General features: G+C 43.8%; 1 protein-coding gene across 3 annotated transcripts in view; it reads right to left on the bottom strand.

Moving 5' to 3' along the window:
* WAPL (WAPL cohesin release factor) overlaps nucleotides 1-21,006 on the bottom strand; it is an 82,109-nt gene that overhangs the window by 48,592 nt on the left and 12,511 nt on the right. Inside the window, exons 3-5 of one of the 3 annotated variants that reach the window (XM_058671933.1) lie at nucleotides 7,641-7,809; nucleotides 6,766-6,914; nucleotides 4,483-4,601 (exon numbers count right to left, since the gene is read on the bottom strand). In XM_058671933.1, coding sequence (XP_058527916.1) covers nucleotides 4,483-4,601; nucleotides 6,766-6,914; nucleotides 7,641-7,809 — 437 coding nt within the window. Of the gene's footprint in view, nucleotides 1-4,482; nucleotides 4,602-6,765; nucleotides 7,810-21,006 lie in introns of all 3 variants that reach the window. The other 2 variants (XM_058671931.1, XM_058671932.1) reach the window with 2 other exon arrangements.

Below are 21,006 nucleotides of genomic sequence, written 5' to 3'. Positions count from 1 at the left end.
TAGGATCCACTACGACAAGACATCAAAAAAGGAGTTAAATGGGAACCAAACTCAGGCACTTCAATACAGGATACAGGCATCACAGTACTAGACTGCCCTCAAGACCGTATTTTCAAGGACACATACGTTGAGAGATGGTTACTTTCAATAAGGGAGTTAACACAGGCATCAACTTGCAGAGCTACTTTTTTTATTTTTAAAGATTTACTTATTTTTACTGGAAAGGAAGACTTACAGAGACGGAGAGACATAAAGATCTTCCTTCCACTGGTTCACTCCCCAAGTGGTCGCAACAGCCACAGCTGAGCTAATCCAAAGCCAGGCGCCAGGACTTACCCGAGTCTCTCATGTGGATGCAGAGTACCAAGGAGTTGGGCATCCTCTATTACTTTCCCAGACCACAGAAAGGGAAGTGGAGCAACCGGCATACAAACTGGCACCCATATGTGATCCTGATGCATTCAAGGCAAGAACTTTCGCCACTAGGCTACCATGCCAGGCCCTAAAGTTACCTTTTTTACAAAGTGGTTATTTTCATTTATTTCAAACATACCACCAGAGTGCTCTTTCAACCACTGATACACTCCCTAAATGTCCACAATAGCCAGGCTGAAAATAAGTAGGAAACAGGAACCAGTAATTCCAATTCTGCAGATAGCAGAGACCCAAGTATTTGGATTATATAACCTGTTGACTTGCCAGGCACACGCGCAGGAACCTGGATCAAAAGTAGAGTAGTTGGGAACCTGGCATGGCAGCCTAGTGGCTTAAGTATTCACCTTGCACCACGTGCCAGATCCCATATGGGCGCATGTTCTAATCCCAGCAACCCTACGTACTTCCCATCCAGCTCCCTGCTTGTGGCCTGGAAAGGCAGCTGGGAATGTGTAAAGCCTTGGGACTCTGCAATTGCATGGAGACCCAGAAAAGCTCGGGGCTCCTGGCCTCGGATTGGCTCAGCTCCAGCCGTTGCAGCCACTTAGGGAGTAAATCATCAGAGGGAAGATCTTCCTCTCTCTATATTTGACTTTCCAATCAAAAAAAAAAAAAAAAAAAAAAAAAAGTAGTTGGGACTAGCACCAACACCAATAGGGGAAATGGGTGTCCCACTCAAAGACCCAATCTGCAACACCACAACACCCATACACTTTATTAAATCTTGACCAATAAATATGCTAAAACTCTGTGGGATAAAAACAATATGCACAAAACAGTTCTGCTATTTACAAAGTATAAGGGAAAAACAAACTCCACTAAGCTGCAACCTAAGTTATTCACTTTCTTTTGGAATATTCTCTGCTTTAAAGACTGACAAACTATTCTTATTCAGAAGGTTGGTATTTGACACCAATTTCTCAAAAGCCAAGTGAGGGTAGTACAGTGGCTCAGAGGGCTAGGTGACTGCTTGAGGATCAGCATCCAATGTATAAGACAGCACATCAAGTCCCACCCGCTGCACTCCTACTCTACCTACCTGCCACAGTGGATGCAGCCAAGTGGTTGGATTCCTGTCTCCCACATGAGGGGAATCAGATGAAGTTCCTAGCTCTTGGCTTCAGCCTGCAGCAGTCCAGCATGTGGGGATGAATCCAATGTAACTCTGCCTTTCCAGTAAGTAAATATTGCAAAAAAAAAAAAAAAAAAAGCAAACTTGTACTTGCCAATTACTTTCCTTAAGTATTTAGTGTCAGCAACAAAAATTCAAACTGTTCAATAAAATGTTGGAGAACATCATCTACCACTGTGAATTTAACTGCTTCCCAATCATTTTCTGACGAAAATGATTTTGTCATTTTTTTACACTGTATAACAATTGGCTACTATCTGAAATATCTGCATAACTCATTATAACGAGTATCTCCCAATTATGAACATATGATGGTGCAAAGGATGCAGAGATAAAAGATCTGTGTAAGATTACAGAAAGGGGCCCAGCGTGAGAGCCTAGTAGCTAAATCCTCGCCTTGCATGTTCCGGGTTCCCATATGGGCACCAGTTCGTATCCTGGCTGCTCCTCTTCCCATCTATCTCCCTGCTTGTGGCCTGTTAGGGCAGTGGAGGATGACCCAAGGCCTTGGGACCCTGCAACGATGCAGAAGACAGAAAAGAAGCTACTGGCCCCTAGCTCCACATCAGCTCTGGCCATTGTGGCCACTTAGAGAACGTATCAGCAGACGGAAGATCTTTCTCTCCATATCGCCTATTCTCTGTGTATCTGCCTTTCCAGTAAGAAATGAACGCTTTAAAAAGTATCTTAAAAAGGATTATATAAGGAACAGTTTTCAATGTTGCAACATGAAAAGCTGACAGGCGTAGCTTTCCATTCAAACATAAAATTAATCTTTCAGAAATTTCAACATTGCAGTCCTGGTGTAATACCACGATTACTCAGAAATACCAGACATAAGGGCTACTCAAAACACAACTACGTATCTGTATGAGATTGGATCTTCTTCATTTCTATCAGTAAGGCATAGTAAACCGAACTCAGTGCAGAAAATATGAGGACTCAACTGCCTCTTACAAAATCATATTTAAAGAGAAATAACACCACTCTTTTTTTCCTGCTAAAAAATCTTTCATGTTCATTTTTTGGGGGCCTGGAATGATAGCTTAACAGCTGAATCCCTGCCTTGTACATGCCGGGAATCCCATAACGGCACCAGTTCATGTCCCGGCTGCTCTACTTTCCATTTAGCCCCCTGCTTGTGGCCTGGGAAAGCAGCAGAGAACTGCCCAAAGCCTTGGGACCCTGCACCTGTTTGGGAAACTCCGAAGAGGCTCTGGGCTCCTGGCTTCGGATTGGCTCAGTTCTGACTTTTGCGGCCACCTGGCAAGTGAACCAATGGTCAGAAGATCTTTCTGTCTCTCCTTCTCTCTGTAAATCTGCCTTTCCAATAAAAATAAAACTTAAAAAAAAGTTTCAGGGAACATACAGCTCAAATTTTAATAAAAAATAATAATAAAGTTTATTTTTCATCTACTTGAAAGGCAAAGTGACAGAGACACTGATTCCATCTGCTGGCTCATTCCTCAAACGCCCAGTCAGGCCTGGGCCAGGCTGAAGGCAACGGCCTGAAGCTCCATCCAGATCTGCCTCCTGGGCAGCCATCAGCTCCCTCTCAGGATGTCTCAGCAGCAAGCTGGATCCTGAGAGGAGCAGGCAACTCAAACTGATGGCATTCTTGATATGCATGCAAGCCTCTCAAGCAGTGGCTTCAGCCTTCCCCCAACACTTACACAGCTAACAGTTCTTCCAATTCTAAAAAAAATCTTTAACAGTATTATTTGGCTTTGAAAGCAAAAAAAAAGGGGGGGGGGGGGACCTGATAAAACGCTGCTCTGGAAACTAATATTCCATGAATGTTTTTATGCCGATTAAAAGACTCACCAAAGCACCGGCAAGTGCAAAACTTCAGCATGATTACTTTGAAAATACTTCCGATGAGCTTTTACATAGGTATGGGGGGTGGAGACCATAAAAATTGACACCCTGAGCCCAGTGTGGCGGCCTAGTGGGTAAAGTCATTGCCTTGATTGCGTTGGGATCCCATATGGGAGCCTGTTCATGTCCCAGTTGCTCCAATTCCCTCCCAGCTCCTTGCTCATGACCTGGGAAAGCAGCAGGCGATGGCCCAAAGCCTTGGGACCCTGCACCTGCGTGGGAGACCCTTAAGAGGCTCCTGGCTTCAGATAGGCTCAGCTGTGACTGTTCAGCCTCTTGGGGAGTAAACCAGCAGACAGAAAATCTTTCTCTCTGCTTCTCCTTCTCTCGGTATATCTGCCTTTCTAACAAAAAGACATCTTAAAAAATGACAACATCAACAACTGATCCATCCTTTAAAGATGTCTGCTATTATGCAACTTTCACACAAAAATCTTTAAAAGACTTGCACCGCCCCCCCCAGAAGAGACATCTGAAATCTGTATAAAAAGTGCTATTCACAACAGTTAAGAAATGGAAACAACCTATATGTCCATGAACTGACAAAGAAAATGTAGAGGGCAAGTTTTTGGTACAGCAGGTTAGGTGATCCCTGCTGCACACACCTTATACCTTATCCCAGCATCTGGATTAGGTCCCAGCTTCCTTTCAAGTGCAGCGACCTGCTGAAGCACACCCTTAGACACAGCAGATGACAGCTCCTGTACTTAAGCCCTTCCCATCCAATTTGGAAAAAGACAGTAAGTTCCCAGAACTTGCAGAAATTTTCCAATAAAATAAAATTTTTAAAAAGTGTTTTAAAAGCTAAGGCAAAGAGAAAGGATTCTGGATGTTTACACTATGGAGAAATAGTGTTCAAGAAGACAGATATTTACTTTGATTTGATCATTTTAGTTAGTATATTATGTAAATAAAAACCACTGTAGAGTGCCCTATAAATAGTTATTTTTATGCTAGTTTTAAAAAAGCAAGCTCAAAAGACGTAGGCCCATCAGTAACACATAAACAATGAAAACTGCTGTCAGCGCTTTACTCACCCGTTTGGGGCCACTAAAAATTTTTCTGGTATTTTCCTTTGATTTATCTCCTTGTTTATTTATGGGTTTCTTCACACTTTCAGGCACGCCAGGCAAGTCCTCTGTAAAATCCAAGTTTTCTGAAATGGTAACCAAAACTAGCTAGCTTTCTAATATTTTAAAGTATCTACCAGTCAACCTACAGAGTTGTCTTTTTGTCTTTTACTTATTGTGGGAAGAAAGAGTAAACAAAGTAAAAGTAGCATAAAACATAGAAAATGATCTCATTATTACTCTCTGCTCAACCCTGTTTCTAAGAGAAAATCAGAAACCTAGTTAGTTGTATGTTCTCTATTTTTACTTTGTGTAAATGGTAAAATACCACCTTTTCCAAAACTATTGTCCTACATCACAGCTCATTGGCTGTCAATGCTGATACTGGTATGATCTCATCTATACAAACAAGATAAACTGTGATCTACCTTTAACATTTTCCTAAACTCTAAATCCAGTGAGTAATGTTGGACCTCAAACAATGGCTGCTTGCATCTACAAAGAACAGTATATTAAAAATAAAAGATTAAAAATAGTCATCCTGGGCCCTGGTTCTAATCCCAGCAGCCCCGCTTCCCATCCAGCTCCCTGCTTGTGGCCTGGGAAAGCAGTGGAGGATGGCCTTGGGACCCTACACCCTCGTGGGAGACCTGAAAGAGGCTCCAGGCTTCCGGACTGACCGAGCTCCAGCCGCTGTAACCACTTGGGGAGTGAAACAGCGGACAGAAGATCTTCCTCTCTCTCTCTTCCTCTCTCTCTCTTCCTCTCTGTATATCTGACTTTGCAATAAAATCTTAAAAAATAAACCTTAAAAAAAAAAAGTCATCCTTGGCAAAAGATATAAAGTTACCTAACACAACCTAATTCAACGATCTATGCCTCTTTGATAAAACAAGAGATAACATTATTTTCCAGTTATTAAAAAATCAGCACTTTTCTCTAGCTTAACTCTGCAAAATGATTACTGTCTCACATATCATGTGAGCAGTCTAACTCCAACTTCGGATGCCAAATTAGAGACCAATTTTGGTCTCTTATTTTCGAATGTTACTCACTATAATTTCAAGGTTCTGAATGGCAATCTAATTTAAAAGTTTGGAAAAATCTGCCACAGGGCTAGCACAAGAGCTAAGTAAATTGTAGCAGGATGAGAACCTACGTGCAGGAGAGCACGGCCCTCCTGAGAGGACTACCACAAAGGGTGTCCTGTCCAGCCAGACCCTGAGGGACGAGGAAGGCACTAACTGCCCTCTGCCACAAGGGATTCAAGACAACACTCGATAAACTCTGCTAATACCTTTGTTTTTTTCTGTTTCTGTTAAGTTAAAAACATTTTTTAGAACAGGGAATACTAGTGGCCCAGGAGCCACTGTCTAATTCTAACTTTAAAGATAAGAATTATACTCAACTGGTGCAAAGTTAATTTTACAGCACATAAAGGAAAATGGAAAGTCATCTCAAGAACGAGATGCCCACCAGGAGATCTGTGGATGCTGTAATGATGCTAGCACCCATGGTGATACTTCTGTGGACCTAGCACACACAAGCCACTTAGCAAACCAGTCCTGAAGGCATGTATTTGCCCCACACCGGACAGTCGGTCCATCCACAGGACCTCTGTCAGGTAATGATGACTTACTGACAGCAGAATTGACCTTTGGCTTGTCTCTGACCGTGGAAACTTGAACTTGAGAGCCTCTAGTCATTGCTGGGTCTATTATCTTAACAAATTTTCACTGTTTAAAGTAATAAATACATGTGGTACTTTTCTAGTTTACTAAACCACCTAAAGAGCATTTGAGAAAACACTGGATATTGACTAGCTTAGAGTCCATTACAAAAACGTTTTTATTAAATTCAATTTTCTAGTTATTTCTTTCATTCTATTGTTCTAAGTGTTGAAAACCTTTTCTTGTATCTCCACTGCATTTGGATTTTCAAACTCAAAACATCAAGATGTATGATATTTCTACCTAAAACACAGGTTTTAAAATCAGCAAACACTAACTCAATTTAAACACAAACATGTAAAACTCTTCAATCTACCAAACTGCTCCCTAACAACTTCAGGCCTGGCCACTAACATTTGAAATTGACCTTTGGAAAAGCAGATCCGGATACTGTGGTTCTGAATCAAGTGCAAATAAAATTAACCCCAACAAATTAAAACTATGGATCTAGAATAAAACTAAACTCTTAAATCTGAAAATAAACTTACTTATAGTTTTGGATTTTTCTTTACATTCTTACCTGCATTGTTAGCACTAGACTGACTGTCCTGGGAATTATCATTGCTTTCTGGGGGAGGCTGCAAGGAAGGTGATGGAGCTGTTTTAGTTCTTTTTTTGCTTGTCTTTCTTTCCATCTGATAGTCTTCATCTTCATCATCTTCACTTTCGCTGAGTTCATCAAAACCAAAATATTTAATTTTATAATTAGAACTCCCAGAACCGCCTTCATCACCACCTGTCTCATCATGATCTTCAAAACCAAAAAACTCAAGTTTAACATCCTTTTTGGATTTAGTATTACTAGGTCTAAATCTAGTGGTGGTCTTGGAAGTTGCAATATCAGCTTTTTTTCTGAGTCGGCCAGCTTCTCCCAAATCCGCAGGAGTGGAGGCGGTGAACTCATCCATGCTGCGTTCCATAGTATCCTGTATGGTAACATTACAGACTGACAAGCAAGACGGATGTAAAACAGTATAATCTCTAGTCCGTCCAACAGTCCCTCTAAAACTGGTCCCACTACTTACACCGCCTTTCTTTGCCTGATTCAGGCCATCTTTATTTGATTCACTATTTGCTTTGGCTAAGGCCTGACTGGTGCCGTCCATTAGCTTATCAAAACTGGATGCTCCTTGTGTGGATTTTGCTTTATTGGCCCTACAGTACGTCCTGCAGTTGCTTGGCCTAAGAACACTTTGTACAATATCTTCCTCAATGGCTTCATCAGGATTTTCCAATTCGTTTTTTAAATCCTCACCCTTCATCTCCAAAAGGGGATCACTATCCAAACTTAAAACACCATCTTCTGAGCTGACATCTTCGACATCATTATCCCACTCATACAAACCAGTTCTCACAGCTCCCTTGACAGGAGAAGTTTCTACTGGAGATCCGGACCTTTTCCCAAACTGGGAGTTCCAGGTATCATTTGTTTCCTTGATTTCCTCAGTTTTGCATGCAGGCGCCAGGGTGGTTTCAGAATTGAGTTTCTTAGTATTGTCTTCTGCATTTCTGTGAAAATGGTGGCTATTCCTCTCCTGCTCCTCACTAAAGCTGTCCATTTTATCTGTAAGAATGAATAATACAGTCAAAGGATGAAAGTGTGTCATCAACACCAAACAAGAAAACTGGCTAATTAGTGCCTCAGAGTCATGCAAAATCACCTGCATACTTTAAATTACTGTTTACAGATCTGACCTTTCCTTCCTGCTGTTTCAGTACACAGCTTCGACTTACCTTTCCCTAGGCAAGCAAGTCCCTTAAAATTATCTTTCCAGACTCCTCAAGAGATTTTAACAGTGCTAAGCAACTGCATCAATTCAAAATGACTAGTAAATGACTACCAAACCTTCTTAGGGTACTAACAGCCTTTTAAATTAAGATTCATAAATTTCATTTTTTACAATTTTCTTTAAAAATTTTCATTGGAAAGGCAGATTTACAGAGGGAAGGAAAGAAAGAGATCTTCCGTCGCTGGTTAACTCCCCAACTGGCCACAATGGCTGGGGCTGAGTCTATCTGAACCAAAAAGCCAGGAGCTACTTATGCATCTCGCACATCTGCAGCAGGTCCCAAGGTTTAGGGCTACCCCACTGTTTTCCCAGGTCACAAACAAGGAGCTGGGTAAGAACTGGAGCAGCAGGGACACCAACCGGACCCAGACAGAATGTCAGGGTGTACAGGAGGAAGATTAGCTAGTTGAGCCATTGGGTTGGACCCGATTTACATACAGAATTTAAACCAGTTTAACACAACTAATAAATCTTCATCTGGCTTGGGGCTGCCCTCAAGCTATGTCAATTTGGACTAGAAACCTGACCATTGGATAAAGTTTTTCCGGGTATTTCTATTCTCCCCCCCGATCCATAAATTCCATATAAAAACCTGAAAGAACTTTCACAGTGGTTTTGGTGAGGCTACAATAGCTATTTATGCAAATCAGTAGTAGTAAATCTTAACCTGCCCTTCACTTTACACTAAGTATTGCTGTTGCCTTAAATTTCTATCACACGAAACATGCTTTTAAACTTTACAAATGAGAGATGCAACTGTGATTCAAACTGGTACTGTAATGAGTTCATTGGTCTGTACTGGCGAAAAAAAAAAAAAAAGAAAAATATTTACTCTAAGAAACAGCAAAACGCCTTTTAAAAAAAAATTACACCTAGTTTAAGAAAAGTCATTTATACAGGACGGCATTGTGGCACAGTAAGCCACAGTCTACAGAGCTGGTATCTCACGTGAACAATGAGTCCTAGCTGACCTACTTCTGATCCAGCACCCTGCTGGTTAGCCAGGGAGGGGAGTGGAGGATGCCCTGGTTTCTCGGGTCCTTGCTTGGGAAATTCAAATGGAGTTCTAGGGTCCTGCCTTCAATTTGGCTCAACCTCAGTCTTTGTGTCCATGTCGGGGATGAGTCACTCTCTTTCTGCAATTCTACCTTTCCAGACAAATAAAATTTAAAACAGAAAGCAAGGGCCTCATATGATGGCTCAATTGGATAATCCTCTCCAAGCGCCGGAATCCCATGTGGACACTGGTTCATGTCCTGGCTGCTCCACTTTCCATCCAGCTCCCCACTTGTGGGCTGGGAAAGCAGTAGAAGATGGCCAAGGCCTTGGGACTCTGCACCCACATGGGAGATTCGAAAGAAGCTTCTGGCTCATGACTTCAGAACAGCTCAGCTCCAGCCATCATGGCCACCTGGAGAGTGAAGCAGCAGATGGAAAATTTTTCTCTCTCTCCTCTCTGTAGATCTGCTTCTCCAACAAGAATAAATAAATGAATATAAAAAAAACAAAAACAGAAAAAAACATTTAAAATATCAGCAAACCATCAAATCTAAATGTACTTCGGGCTTTAAAAGAAGGAGTCACTGCCTAACTTTAAATTCCACCCAATCAGCTTAAACATAAATTAACTGGCTAACATTTATAATTACTTTCCTTTAAGAAAGCATATAATTCGGCCCGGCGGCGTGGCCTACAGGCTAAAGTCCTCGCCTTGAAAGCCCCGGGATCCCATATGGGCACCGGTTCTAATCCCGGCAGCTCCACTTCCCATCCAGCTCCCTGCTTGTGGCCTGGGAAAGCAGGAGAGGACAGCTCAATGCATTGGGACACTGCACCCGCGTGGGAGACGCGGAAGAGGTTCCAGGTTCCCGGCATCGGATCAGCGCGCATCGGCCCGTTGCGGCTCACTTGGGGAGTGAATCATCGGATGGAAGATCCTCCTCTCTGTCTCTCCTCCTCTGTGTATATCTGGCTGTAATAAAATGAATAAATCTTTAAAAAAAAAAAAAAGAAAGAAAAGAAAGCATATAATTGGACCAGCACAATGACTCAAGAGGCTTCTCCATTTGCAAGCATCACCATTCCATAAGGGTTCTGGTTCATGTCCTGGCCTCTCCACTTGCCATCCAGTTCCCTGATTATAGCTTGAGAAAGCAATGGAGGATGGCTTAAGTCTTTGGGATCCTGACCCCACACGGCAGACCCTAAGGGAGGTTCCTGGTTCCAGACCAGTTGAGCTCTGAACACTGTGGGGATTAGGTTAATGAACCAGCAGATGGAAAATCATTCTGTATCTGCCTTTTCAATAAGTGAATAAATAAATAAACAAAGACATCTAATTTATGAACAAGGAAAGTCTGTTTTATTCTTTGAAATTTCCCAAGTAAAGGTAAGGAACCAGTTTTCATAATTTCACAAGCACCAATCACTAATCATTAGACACAAGGAAGCTAAAAATTAAAAGCTAAGTGTAAAATCTGACACAGCAAAAGGATAAGACTAACATCAAGCGAAGGAGTGCTACTACTATTTGCCACAAGGCTAAAGCAACACTAGAGCTCAGCCAAGGCCTGTAACTTCAGGAGTTCTCCAGAGTTTCAATTTCCTTGTAGTCCAGCAGAGAATCACTAAGCAAATTTATCTCACAGAGCTACTAAATGAACACCTTTGGGAACATCTGGTGAACGCCTGGTACACTTAGCTATATGCGGGTCTCTGAGAAGTCACTAAAATGTTTAAATTACATCATTTTTATATTTCTGAAGTATTCCATTATCTTAGTGTCACAAAATGTATTTAATCATTAACTGTATAAACATCCTAAGGACTACATAAGAGTTTATAAGTATAAACATTATTACAGGGCCAACTGTGGTAGCCTAACAGCTAAAGCCCTCCCCTTGCACAAACCGGGAATCTATACAGGCACCGGTTCTAACCCCGACAATACCACATCCCATCCAGCTCCCTGCTGGTGGCCTGGGAAAGCAGTAGAAAATGGCTCAAAGCCTTGGGATCCTGGCTGCTGGCTTTGGATTGGCTCGGCTATAGCCACTGCAACTACTTGGGGAGTGAGTCAGTGGATGGAACATCTTCCTCTCTCCTCCTCTGTGTATATCTGACTTTCCAATAAAAACATATAAATCTTAAAAAAAAAAAAAAAAAAGTGAGCCGCCACCTCCTGGGTGCATCAGCAGGAAGGTAGACCAGAAATGGAGAAGCTGGAACTCAAACTAGGACCACAATACAGCATGTCAGCATCATAAATAAAGGCTTCATCAACTGGAATGCTGGAAATCTGCCTTCATAAGAAAATAAATAAACCTTAAAAAGAGAAAGATCCGGGACCGGCGGCGTGGCCTAGCGGCTAAAGTCCTCGCCTTGAAAGCCCCGGGATCCCATATGGGCGCTGGTTCTAATCCTGGCAGCTCCACTTCCCATCCAGCTCCCTGCTTGTGGCCTGGGAAAACAGTCGAGGACGGCCCAATGCACTGGGACACTGCACCCACGTGGGAGACCCGGAAGAGGTTCCAGGTTCCTGGCATTGGATCGGCGCGCATCAGCGCGCATCAGCCCGTTGCGGCTCACTTGGGGAGTGAATCATCGGATGGAAGATCTTCCTCTCTGTCTCTCCTCCTCTGTGTATATCTGGCTGTAATAAAATGAATAAATCTTTAAAAAAAAAAAAAAGAGAAAGATCCTATGCCCGCTGGTTCACTCAAGTGGCTGCAATGGCTGGAGCTGAGCCAATCCAAGCCAGAAACCAGAAGACAGGAGCCTCTTCTGTGTCTGCCACGTGGGTGCTGGGTCCTAAGGGTGGGCAATCCTCCACTGATTTCTCAGGCCACAAGCAGAGAGCTGATGGAAAGTAGAGGTGCTGGGATATGAACCAGTGCCCACATGGGATCCCAGCACATGCAAGACAAGGATTTTACTAGGCCATCATGCTGGGCCCTTGGAAGAGTCTTAATTGTACAGAGAAACAGATGATTTCCTCAAAAATAAAAACACAAACAGTATCAGAACTTATAATCTGAGTATATATGAACTTTATAAAGGAATGGACTACGAAAATAAGGTTATTTAAGGATTCCCTAATAAAGGAAATTCTTTGTAGTAGTTAGAATTTCATGGGTTCCATAAAACCTATCAGTGTCTTTAAAAGTATTCAGATATTCGAGAACATTATTATATTGCAATCAAGTTTTCAAATACTCTAAAATTTTCAACTTTTTTTAGCTGGCTTAAAGGACAAGAAAAAGGACAAAATGTACACAGGAAATCAGTGAACACTGAACATAGTATTTGAAAATCTGTACAAAAAAGAATTATTCAATAAAGGAAACTGGAAAATTTGAGTAAAATTAAGTTGCTTCAGTGATTCAAATATTTAAATAACTTTAAACAAATGAAAGATTAAACCAACTATATATTATAAAAAAGGGGGATTTTTTTTAAAACATTCATTTATTTTTATTGGAAAGTCTGATATACAGCGAGAAGGAAAGACAGAGAAAGATCTTCCATCCACTGTTTCACTCCCCAAGTGGCCACAATGGCTGGTGCAGCGCTGATCTAAAGCCAGGAGCTTCCTCTGGGTCTCCCCCCCACCCGCAGGTGTAGGGTCCCAAGGCTTTGGGTTGTCCTTGACTGCTTTCCTGGGCCACAAGCAGGGTGCTGGATGGGATGCTTTGCCACCAGGATTGGAACTGGCACCCATATGAGATCCTGGTGCATGCAAGGCGAGGACTTAAGTCTCTAGGCTACCACACCAGGCCCAAAAGGGGATATTTTTTTTTTTAAGCTCAATGCAGTAAGCCATCCCAAAGGATAAATATCACTTTTTCTCTGATATAAGGCAACTTCCACACAAAATGCAACAGTCATGTAAGTAACTAAATATGTACATACATTCCAATAGAAGAACTGTATAATGGAGACTAGCATACCCTCAAATGAAGCCACCCTGCAGCATGTGGGTGCACCTGGTACCATATGAGTGCCAGTTCGAGTTCCAGCTGTTGCACCTGTGATCTAGCTCCCTGCTTACAGCCTGGGAAAGCAGCAGGATGGCCCACTTGGACCCCTGCACCGACATGGGAGACCTAAGGGGATATGCCCAGCTCTCTGGTTGTTGCAGTCATTTAGGGAGTGAATCAGCAGATGGAAGATCTCTCTCTGCTTCTCCTTCTCTTGGACTCTTCCTTTCAAATAAAGGTGAATAAATCTTAAAAAAAGGGCCCGGCAGCATGGCTTAGCAGCTAAAGTCCTCGCCTTGAACACACCGGGATCCCATATGGACGCCGGTTCTAATCCCGGCAGCTCCACTTCCCATCCAGCTCCCTGCTTGTGGCCTGGGAGAGCAGTTGAGGACGGCCCAATGCATTGGGACACTGCACCTGTGTGGGAGACCCGGAAGAGGTTCCAGGTTCCCGGCATCGGATCGGCGCAGCACCAGCCATTGCACTCACTTGGGAGTCAGTCATCGGATGGAGGGTCTTCCTCTCTGTCTCTCCTCTCTGCATATCTGACTTTGTAATAAAAATAAATAAATCTTTAAAAAAATCTTTTAAAAAAATGGAATGAGTCTGCTTATGTAACATCTTTAAAAATGTGTAACTCAACATATTAATTCCTAAAAGTATACTATACTGAGACAAGTCCTTTCTCAAGACACATAACACAAAATCCACATTCATACACATAAAACTTAAGCATAGAGAAAAAAAAGGTGAAAACAGGGACAAGTGTTGCGGCACAGTGGACTATGCTCCTGTGTGACACACCTGCCCCTGGGATCAGAGTGCTGGTTCCAGTCCGGGCTGTTCCGCTGTTCTGATTCAGCTTCCTGCTAATGCACTCAGGACACAGATAATAGTCCAGGTACTGTATACTTGGACTCCTGTCACTCACATGGAAGACCTGGATGGAGGTCTGAGTCTTGACTTTGGCCTGACCTAGCCCTGTGTTACTAGTGACTTTTGGTGAGTGAATGAATCAGCAGATGGAAGTTATTCTCTTTCCTTTTCTTTCATGTAAACAAATCTAAAAAAAAGGAAGTGAAAAATAATAACAGCATTATTTTTAAAAGGGCTGATTTTCTTGATTTAAAAGCTTTCCATTGGGCTCGGCAGCGTGGCCTGGTGGCTAAGGTCCTTGCCTTGATCCCATATGGCCGCTGGTTCTAGTCCCAGCGGCTCCACTTCCTCTCTGTCTCTCCTCCTCTCGGTGTATCTGACTTTGTAATGAAAATAAAATAAATCTTTAAAAAAAAAAAAAGCTTTCCATCAAATTCCTATGAACTTAAGACCTTAACATGAGAGAAACAGTAGAAATGTTAGAGGACCAGTGCTGTGGTGCAGAGCTGTGGTGCTGGCATCTCATAAAGTGCTTCAAGTTCTGGGTGTCGTGTTTCTGACCCAGCTTCCTGGGAATAGCCCTGGCCCCTGAGTATAATCCTTTTACAGGTTTTGCACTGGGGAGAATGGGATGTGTGCCAAGCATGACAGGCTAAGCCTCTGCCTGCAGTACCAATACCCCATACACATGAATCTGCTTGCTCCATTTTTCGATCTAGCTTTCTGCTTATGTCCTGGGAAAGTAGCAGAGGCTGGCCCAAATCCTTGTTCCCCTGCACCCATATGAGAGGCTCCCAACTGGCTCAGCTCTGGCTATTGTGGCCATTTAGGAAGTGAACCAGCAGGCAGAAGATCTCTCTCTAACTTTGCCTCTCAAATAAAAAATGAATCTTAGAAAACTTCTGCCATGGGGCTGCACTGTAATGCCACAGATGGAGATGTACCTAGTTCCAGTCCTGGCTGCTCCATTTCTGATCTACCTGCCAGCTCATGCACCATTGAAGGCAGTGCAGGATGTCCAAAGTGCTTGGGTCCTCGCACCTGTATGGGAGATCTGGAAGAAGTTCCTGGCTGCTGGTTTCAGCAAAAGACCTGACCCTGTCTTTAAAATAAATAAATCTTTTTATTTTTTTTTTAAGATTTATTTATTCTTATTGGAAAGGCAAATATACAGAGAAGGAGAGACAGAGAAAAAGATCTTCCATCCGTGGCTGCAATAGCCAGAGCTAAACCAAAGCCAGAAGCCTCGTCCAGGTCTCCCACATGGGTACAGGGTCCCAAGGCTTAGAGCCGCTCTTGACTCCTTTCCCAGGCCACAGGTGGAGAGCTTGATGGGAAGTGGCGCAGCTGGGATACGAACCAGCACATGCAAGTTGAGAATTTAGCCTATCACACGAAGGTGATATTTAGGCTATCACACCGGGCCCAACAGCAGACCTCTTTAACTGGTCTTTACACTTGTTCTCTCACTCTGCCCTGACCTTGGCCCAGGAAGAGCCAAACAGGATAAAGGTGTTACCTTCCCATTATTCTTCCTAGCCCATCAACAAGCTATTGTTTCTCCTTGGCCTCTTGGGCAAGGCTCAGGTAACCCCTTATCCCAGTCGGCCTGGTGATGACAGCCTCACTAAAACTAACCTAGGTTAGGGCAGTATCCCCCCTGGTTTCCTGACATTGCTCCCACAGCTTTGTAAAAAGTACCCCTATGAATAAGCCCTGCTCCAGCACCAGATTTGGGCATAGCATGTTTTCAGCTGACACCTGAACTGACAAGGTACAAACTTTAAAAATATATGAGCAGGCTCCTGGCAGCATGGCCTAGAAGCTAAAGTCCTCGCCTTGAACGCCCCGGGATCCCATATGGGCGCCGGTTCTAATCCCTCTAATCCCGGCAGCTCCACTTCCCATCCAGCTCCCTGCTTGTGGCCTGGGAAGGCAGTCGAGGGCAGCCCAAAGCTTGGGACCCTGCACCTGCGTGGGAGACCTGGAAGAAGTTCCTGGCTACTGGCTTTGGATCGGAATAGCACCGCCCATTGCACTCACTTGGGGAATGAACCATCGGACGGAAGATCTTCCTCTCTGTCTCTCCTCCTCTCTGTATATCTGACTTTCCAATACAAATAAATAAAATCTTTAAAAAAATATACATGAGCAGAAAATTTATTAAGAAGGGAGAGCGAATTTACAAACAAAATAGAAAACTTGAGATAATATGTGAGCAAAGGTTGGCAACCACTGCTCCAGGAAAACTTGGCGTTTAAGCCACCAAGACACTCGTTTCTTCAGCTTAGGATCCAAAATGTAAACACGGCTCATCAGCTACCTCTTTATTCCATCCATACTCCTACCGTGTCTGCACCTCCTTCCCATCTGCCCATCCAACGGCACACTGCCACCACAGGAGTGACCAGGGCAACCCATCTACCACCTCCTTGCCCTGCCACCTGACCTTTCAGTTTGATTCTACAAAACCGTCACTCCTCCATCTTACTATAAAAGTCCTCTGTGAAGGCTTACGCCGCCATCTAGCTACTTTCTAATCTTCCTGATACCTTAATAGAGGATGCATTTTTTTTAAAGATTTATTCATTTTATTACAGCCAGACATACACAGAGGAGGAGACACAGAGAGGAAGATCTTCCGTCCGATGATTCACTCCTCAAGTGAGCCGCAACGGGCCGATGCGCGCTGCTCCGATGCTGGGAACCAGGAACCTCCTCCGGGTCTCCCACGCGGGTGCAGGGGCCCAATACATTGGGCCATCCTCAACTGCTTTCCCAGGCCACAAGCAGGGAGCTGGATGGGAAGTGGAGCTGCCGGGATTAGAACCGGCGCCCATATGGGACCCCGGGGCTTTCAAGGCGAGGACTTTAGCCGTTAGGCCACGCCGCCGGGCCCCAGGATGCATTTATTTAATGCTTTTACACTAGGTTTAAACTCTACCCCTCCATTCTAGTTTTGCTATTATCCTGAATTCCCTCCAAATTCAAAACTCTAGCCTCCCGGGTTATTTTTCTTTAATATTTATTTTTTTATCTACTATTTGGAAGGTGGAATTAAGAGGAGGGACAGAAAAAGGTATGCTCTGGTTTACTCCTCAAATGGCTGCAACGGCCAGGGCTGAACCAGCTGAAGCGAGGAGCCCAGAGCTGCTTTCAGCTCCCCATGTGGTGCAGGACCCAAGCACTCAGTCCAGCCTCCAGTGTTTGCCCAGGTGCATTAGCAGGCAGCTGGATCAGAAGCAGAGCAGCAGAGCCTGGCTTGATGGCTTAATGGCTAAATTGTCACTTGCAAGCACCAGGATCCCATAAGGGTGCCAGTTCATACCCTGGCTGTTCCACTTCCTTCTCAGCTCCCTACTTGTGGCCTGAAGACAGCTGGGAATGGTGCAAAGCCTTGGAACCCTGCAAAGCTCCCTACCCCCATGGAAGACCCAGAAGAAGCTTCTGTGTCCTGGATTCAGATCAGCTCAGCTCTAGCTGTATCAGCCACTTGATGAGTGAACCAGCAGATGGAAGATCTTTCTCTCTGTTTCTCTCTCTCTGTAAATCTGACATTCCAATCAAAATAAATTAGAAAAAATAAAAAATAAAAAGAATCATCACATCTTCCCCAGTCTCACCAATTATCACATACATTGCTACTCCAAAAGCATCTGAGCTTTCTGATATTTTTTGAGAGCCAGAGTCAGACAGGTAGACACAAAGCTCCCATCCACTGTTCTTTACCCCCAAATACCTACATAAGCCGAGGCTGGGCCCTGAACCCAGGCACTCAATCCACATCTCCTGCGTTGAATGACTGGAACCTATCCACCTGAGCTATCACCACTGCACCCAAGTGTGGATTAAGAAGAAAATGGAATTGGGAATGGAGCCAGGATTCAAATACAGGCACTATGACACAGGAGGCATACATCCTACCAGCAGTGTAAACCACTGCACAGGGTGCTGGCCCCAAGTAACTTCAACAACTGATTCAACTAGCTTGCTCCAGCACTACAATTTTGCACTTTGATTCATAACAGGACTTTCAGCATATTGTTCCTCTATTCTCCCTCTCCTATCAGCTCTACCTGGGTGCTAAACATTCAAATTCCACAGTCCTTCAATTTCTTACTCTCCAGGCAAAATCTAAATTCCCTTCTTCATCTCTTCGGATCACATGTTGTCTGACAAAACACCAATCCAAAATAACTCTAATTATCCTAATTCACATGCTGCATTCTGTGCAGGGGGTCTACTAAAGAAAGGAGAAACACACACAATGGCTATTGAACCTCTAATACAGTTCATTCTTCTGTTTTAGGTAGCATTTATTAAACCCTTTCCCACTCTCCTTAAGTGTCCCCAAGTTACTGTGCTCTTCTCTCTCCCTTTCAGAAATAACCAGTCACTTAATTACAAAAATGGAACTATAAGCTCAGCACAATGGATCAACTGCTTAGTCCTCCCCCTGCAAGTACCAGGATCCCATCTAGGGGCCAGTATACGTCCTGGCTGCTATACCTCCCTTCCAGCTCCCTGCTAATGGGCCTGGGAAAGCAGTGGAGGATGGCCCAAAACCTTGGGACCTTGCACCCCCGTGGGAGACCCTGAAGAAGTTCCTGGCTCCTGGTTTCAGATCAACTCAGCTCCAGCCAATGAGGCTATTAGGGGAATAAACCTAGTGGAGGAAGATCTTTGTCTCTTCTCTCTATAAATTTGCCTTTCCAATAAAAACAAATAAATTTTTAAAAATTTAAAGAACTACAAACAAACCAAAGCCTTCACCTCTTGCCATCTCTCCTCCTCCCACTAAGCTCATCTTTTCCTCATCATTCCTCCTGTAAACACAGAATCCCTTCTCCCAAGACCTCTCTACCCACATTTTAGCTCTCCTGTGCATTAAAACCTTCCAGACAGCCCAGCATGGCAGGCTAATAGGTAAACTTCCCGCCTAGCACATGCATCAGGATCCTAAATGGGTGCCGGTTCATGTCCCAGCTGTTCCATCTCCCATCCAGCTCCCTGCTTGTGGCCTGGGAAAACAGTATAGCACCACCCAAGGCCTTGGGACCATGCACCCACACAGGAGACTCGGAAGAAGCTCTAGCTCCTGGTTTCAGATCAGCTCAGCTCTGGCCATTGCGGCTACTTGGGAAGAGAACCAGTAGACGGATGATCTTCCTGTCCCTCCTCTCTGTAAATCTGACTTTCCAATAACAATGAATAAATTTAAAAAAAAATAAAACCTTCCAAAGGAGCCAGTGCTGTGGTGTAACAAGTGAAGCTGTCACTTGTTAGGAGACACTTCATATGGCATCCAGATGGAAAGTTGGTCATGTCCCAGCTCACTGCCTACAGCCTGGGAAAAGCAGTCAGAGATGGTCCAAGTGTGTGGATGCCTGCCACTCACAGGGGAGCCCCGGATGGAGCACCTGCTTTTGGTCTGGACTGGTACTGCCCACTGTGGCCATTTGAGGAATGAACCAGCAAATGGAAGATCTCAGTCTTATACTGTTTGTGTCTCTTATCTTTCAAATAAATAAATAAATCTGGATTTTAAAAAGCAGTAAGGGGTCATTAGATTTTTCATTAATTCCAAAACCGTTAGTACCCCTCTCACTGCCTTTCTTCTCACCTCTGAAGATCTTGACTAATGCCACAGACACAGGTACCCCACTCCACCACACCCTCGATGACTCAGATCTACGCTGTAAAGGTGATGCCCACTTGTCCTCACTTAGCTGACTTTGCCGCAGCTCTTAGATTCAAGGGGCCCTTGCACAGACACTTCACTGCTGGCTGCTGAAACACGTCACTGGCTTCCTGCCCCTTCAGCAGCTCAAGCTGCTGCGACTTCATTTCCTTTTCCAGCTTCTTGTTTTTCTGGCTATTCAATACTGGAAATTCTTCACAGCTCAGTTTTAACACTGCTTTCCTTTCACACTGACCTTAATGACTTTAACTGATTTTGTATTTTCAAGTGGTATCTATATTCTGAATTTCATGTTTCTCATCTCAAATCAAGATTTCTTATCCATCTTCACCCCCAAGAGACCTGGCAGTTAAGTAGTGTAATTTCAGATATCTCAAGTGCAACTAACTGAAAGCATTAACTTTCCCTTACACTGCCCTCTGTCTCAATAGATAACACTACCATCTGCTCACCTGCTCCTGCCCCATACCTGGGACTCACTGCCTCTTCCATCTGCACGTCATCAAGCCCTGCCAGTTCTGTCTTTGTGCATCAACAGGTCTCAGGTTAAATGTCACTCCGGCCTACACACCTCCACCCGCAGAGGCAAATAAACTTACTATGCACTCCCACGGCACCCCACAGTTTTCATACTTTTCAGTCCATGTGTTATTCTGGATTCTGTCTTTCCCAGTGGAACATGGAAAAGCTAAGCACTAGGCCAGGCCCTGACATGGCGGTTAAGACAACACTCAGAACACCCACATCCCAGATCCTTGTTATTTCCAGCATCAAGATAAAACTGATGTTACAGTAACAGCATATTGTTTTACATATTGGCTTTCAATAAACCAGTAAATTAAGTTCACACTTATCAGAATACAAAAGCACTATACTAACAGAAAACTCCAGATGTTTCAGAGATCTAACATAATCATCCAAGTCGTTTAAATTCTGAACTATGCTTTATATGACAGAAATAAAGTTCACTGGGGCCTGGCATAGGTGGCCTTGTGGCTAAAGTCCTTCCCTTGAACACCCGGGATCCCATATGGGCACCAGTTCTAAACCCAGCTGCCCCGCTTCCCATCCAGCTCCCTGCTTGTGGCCTGGGAAAGCAGTCGAGGACGGCCCAAACACTTGGGACCTTGCACCCACGTGGGAGACCCGGATGAGCTCCTGGCTCCTGGCTTTGGATTGGCTCAGCTCAAGCCACTGCAGCCGCTTGGGGAGTGAACCTTTGGATGGAAGATCTTCCTCTGTCTCTCCTTCTCTTTGTATATCTGACTTTGCAATAAAAATAAACAAATCTTAAAAAAAATAAAGTCTGCTTTACATGTGATTAAATATAAATATATAAAAGACTTGGCACAAAGAACTTTAAAAATCAAATTTCTGGGCCCGGCAGCGTGGCCTAGCGGCTAAAGTCCTCG

The sequence above is a fragment of the Ochotona princeps genome, chromosome 13, assembly GCF_030435755.1.
Source record: "Ochotona princeps isolate mOchPri1 chromosome 13, mOchPri1.hap1, whole genome shotgun sequence".
NCBI classification, from domain to species: domain Eukaryota; kingdom Metazoa; phylum Chordata; class Mammalia; order Lagomorpha; family Ochotonidae; genus Ochotona; species Ochotona princeps.
Note: the sequence above shows the minus strand (reverse complement) of the source record. Positions and strands in the feature narration are given on the sequence as shown.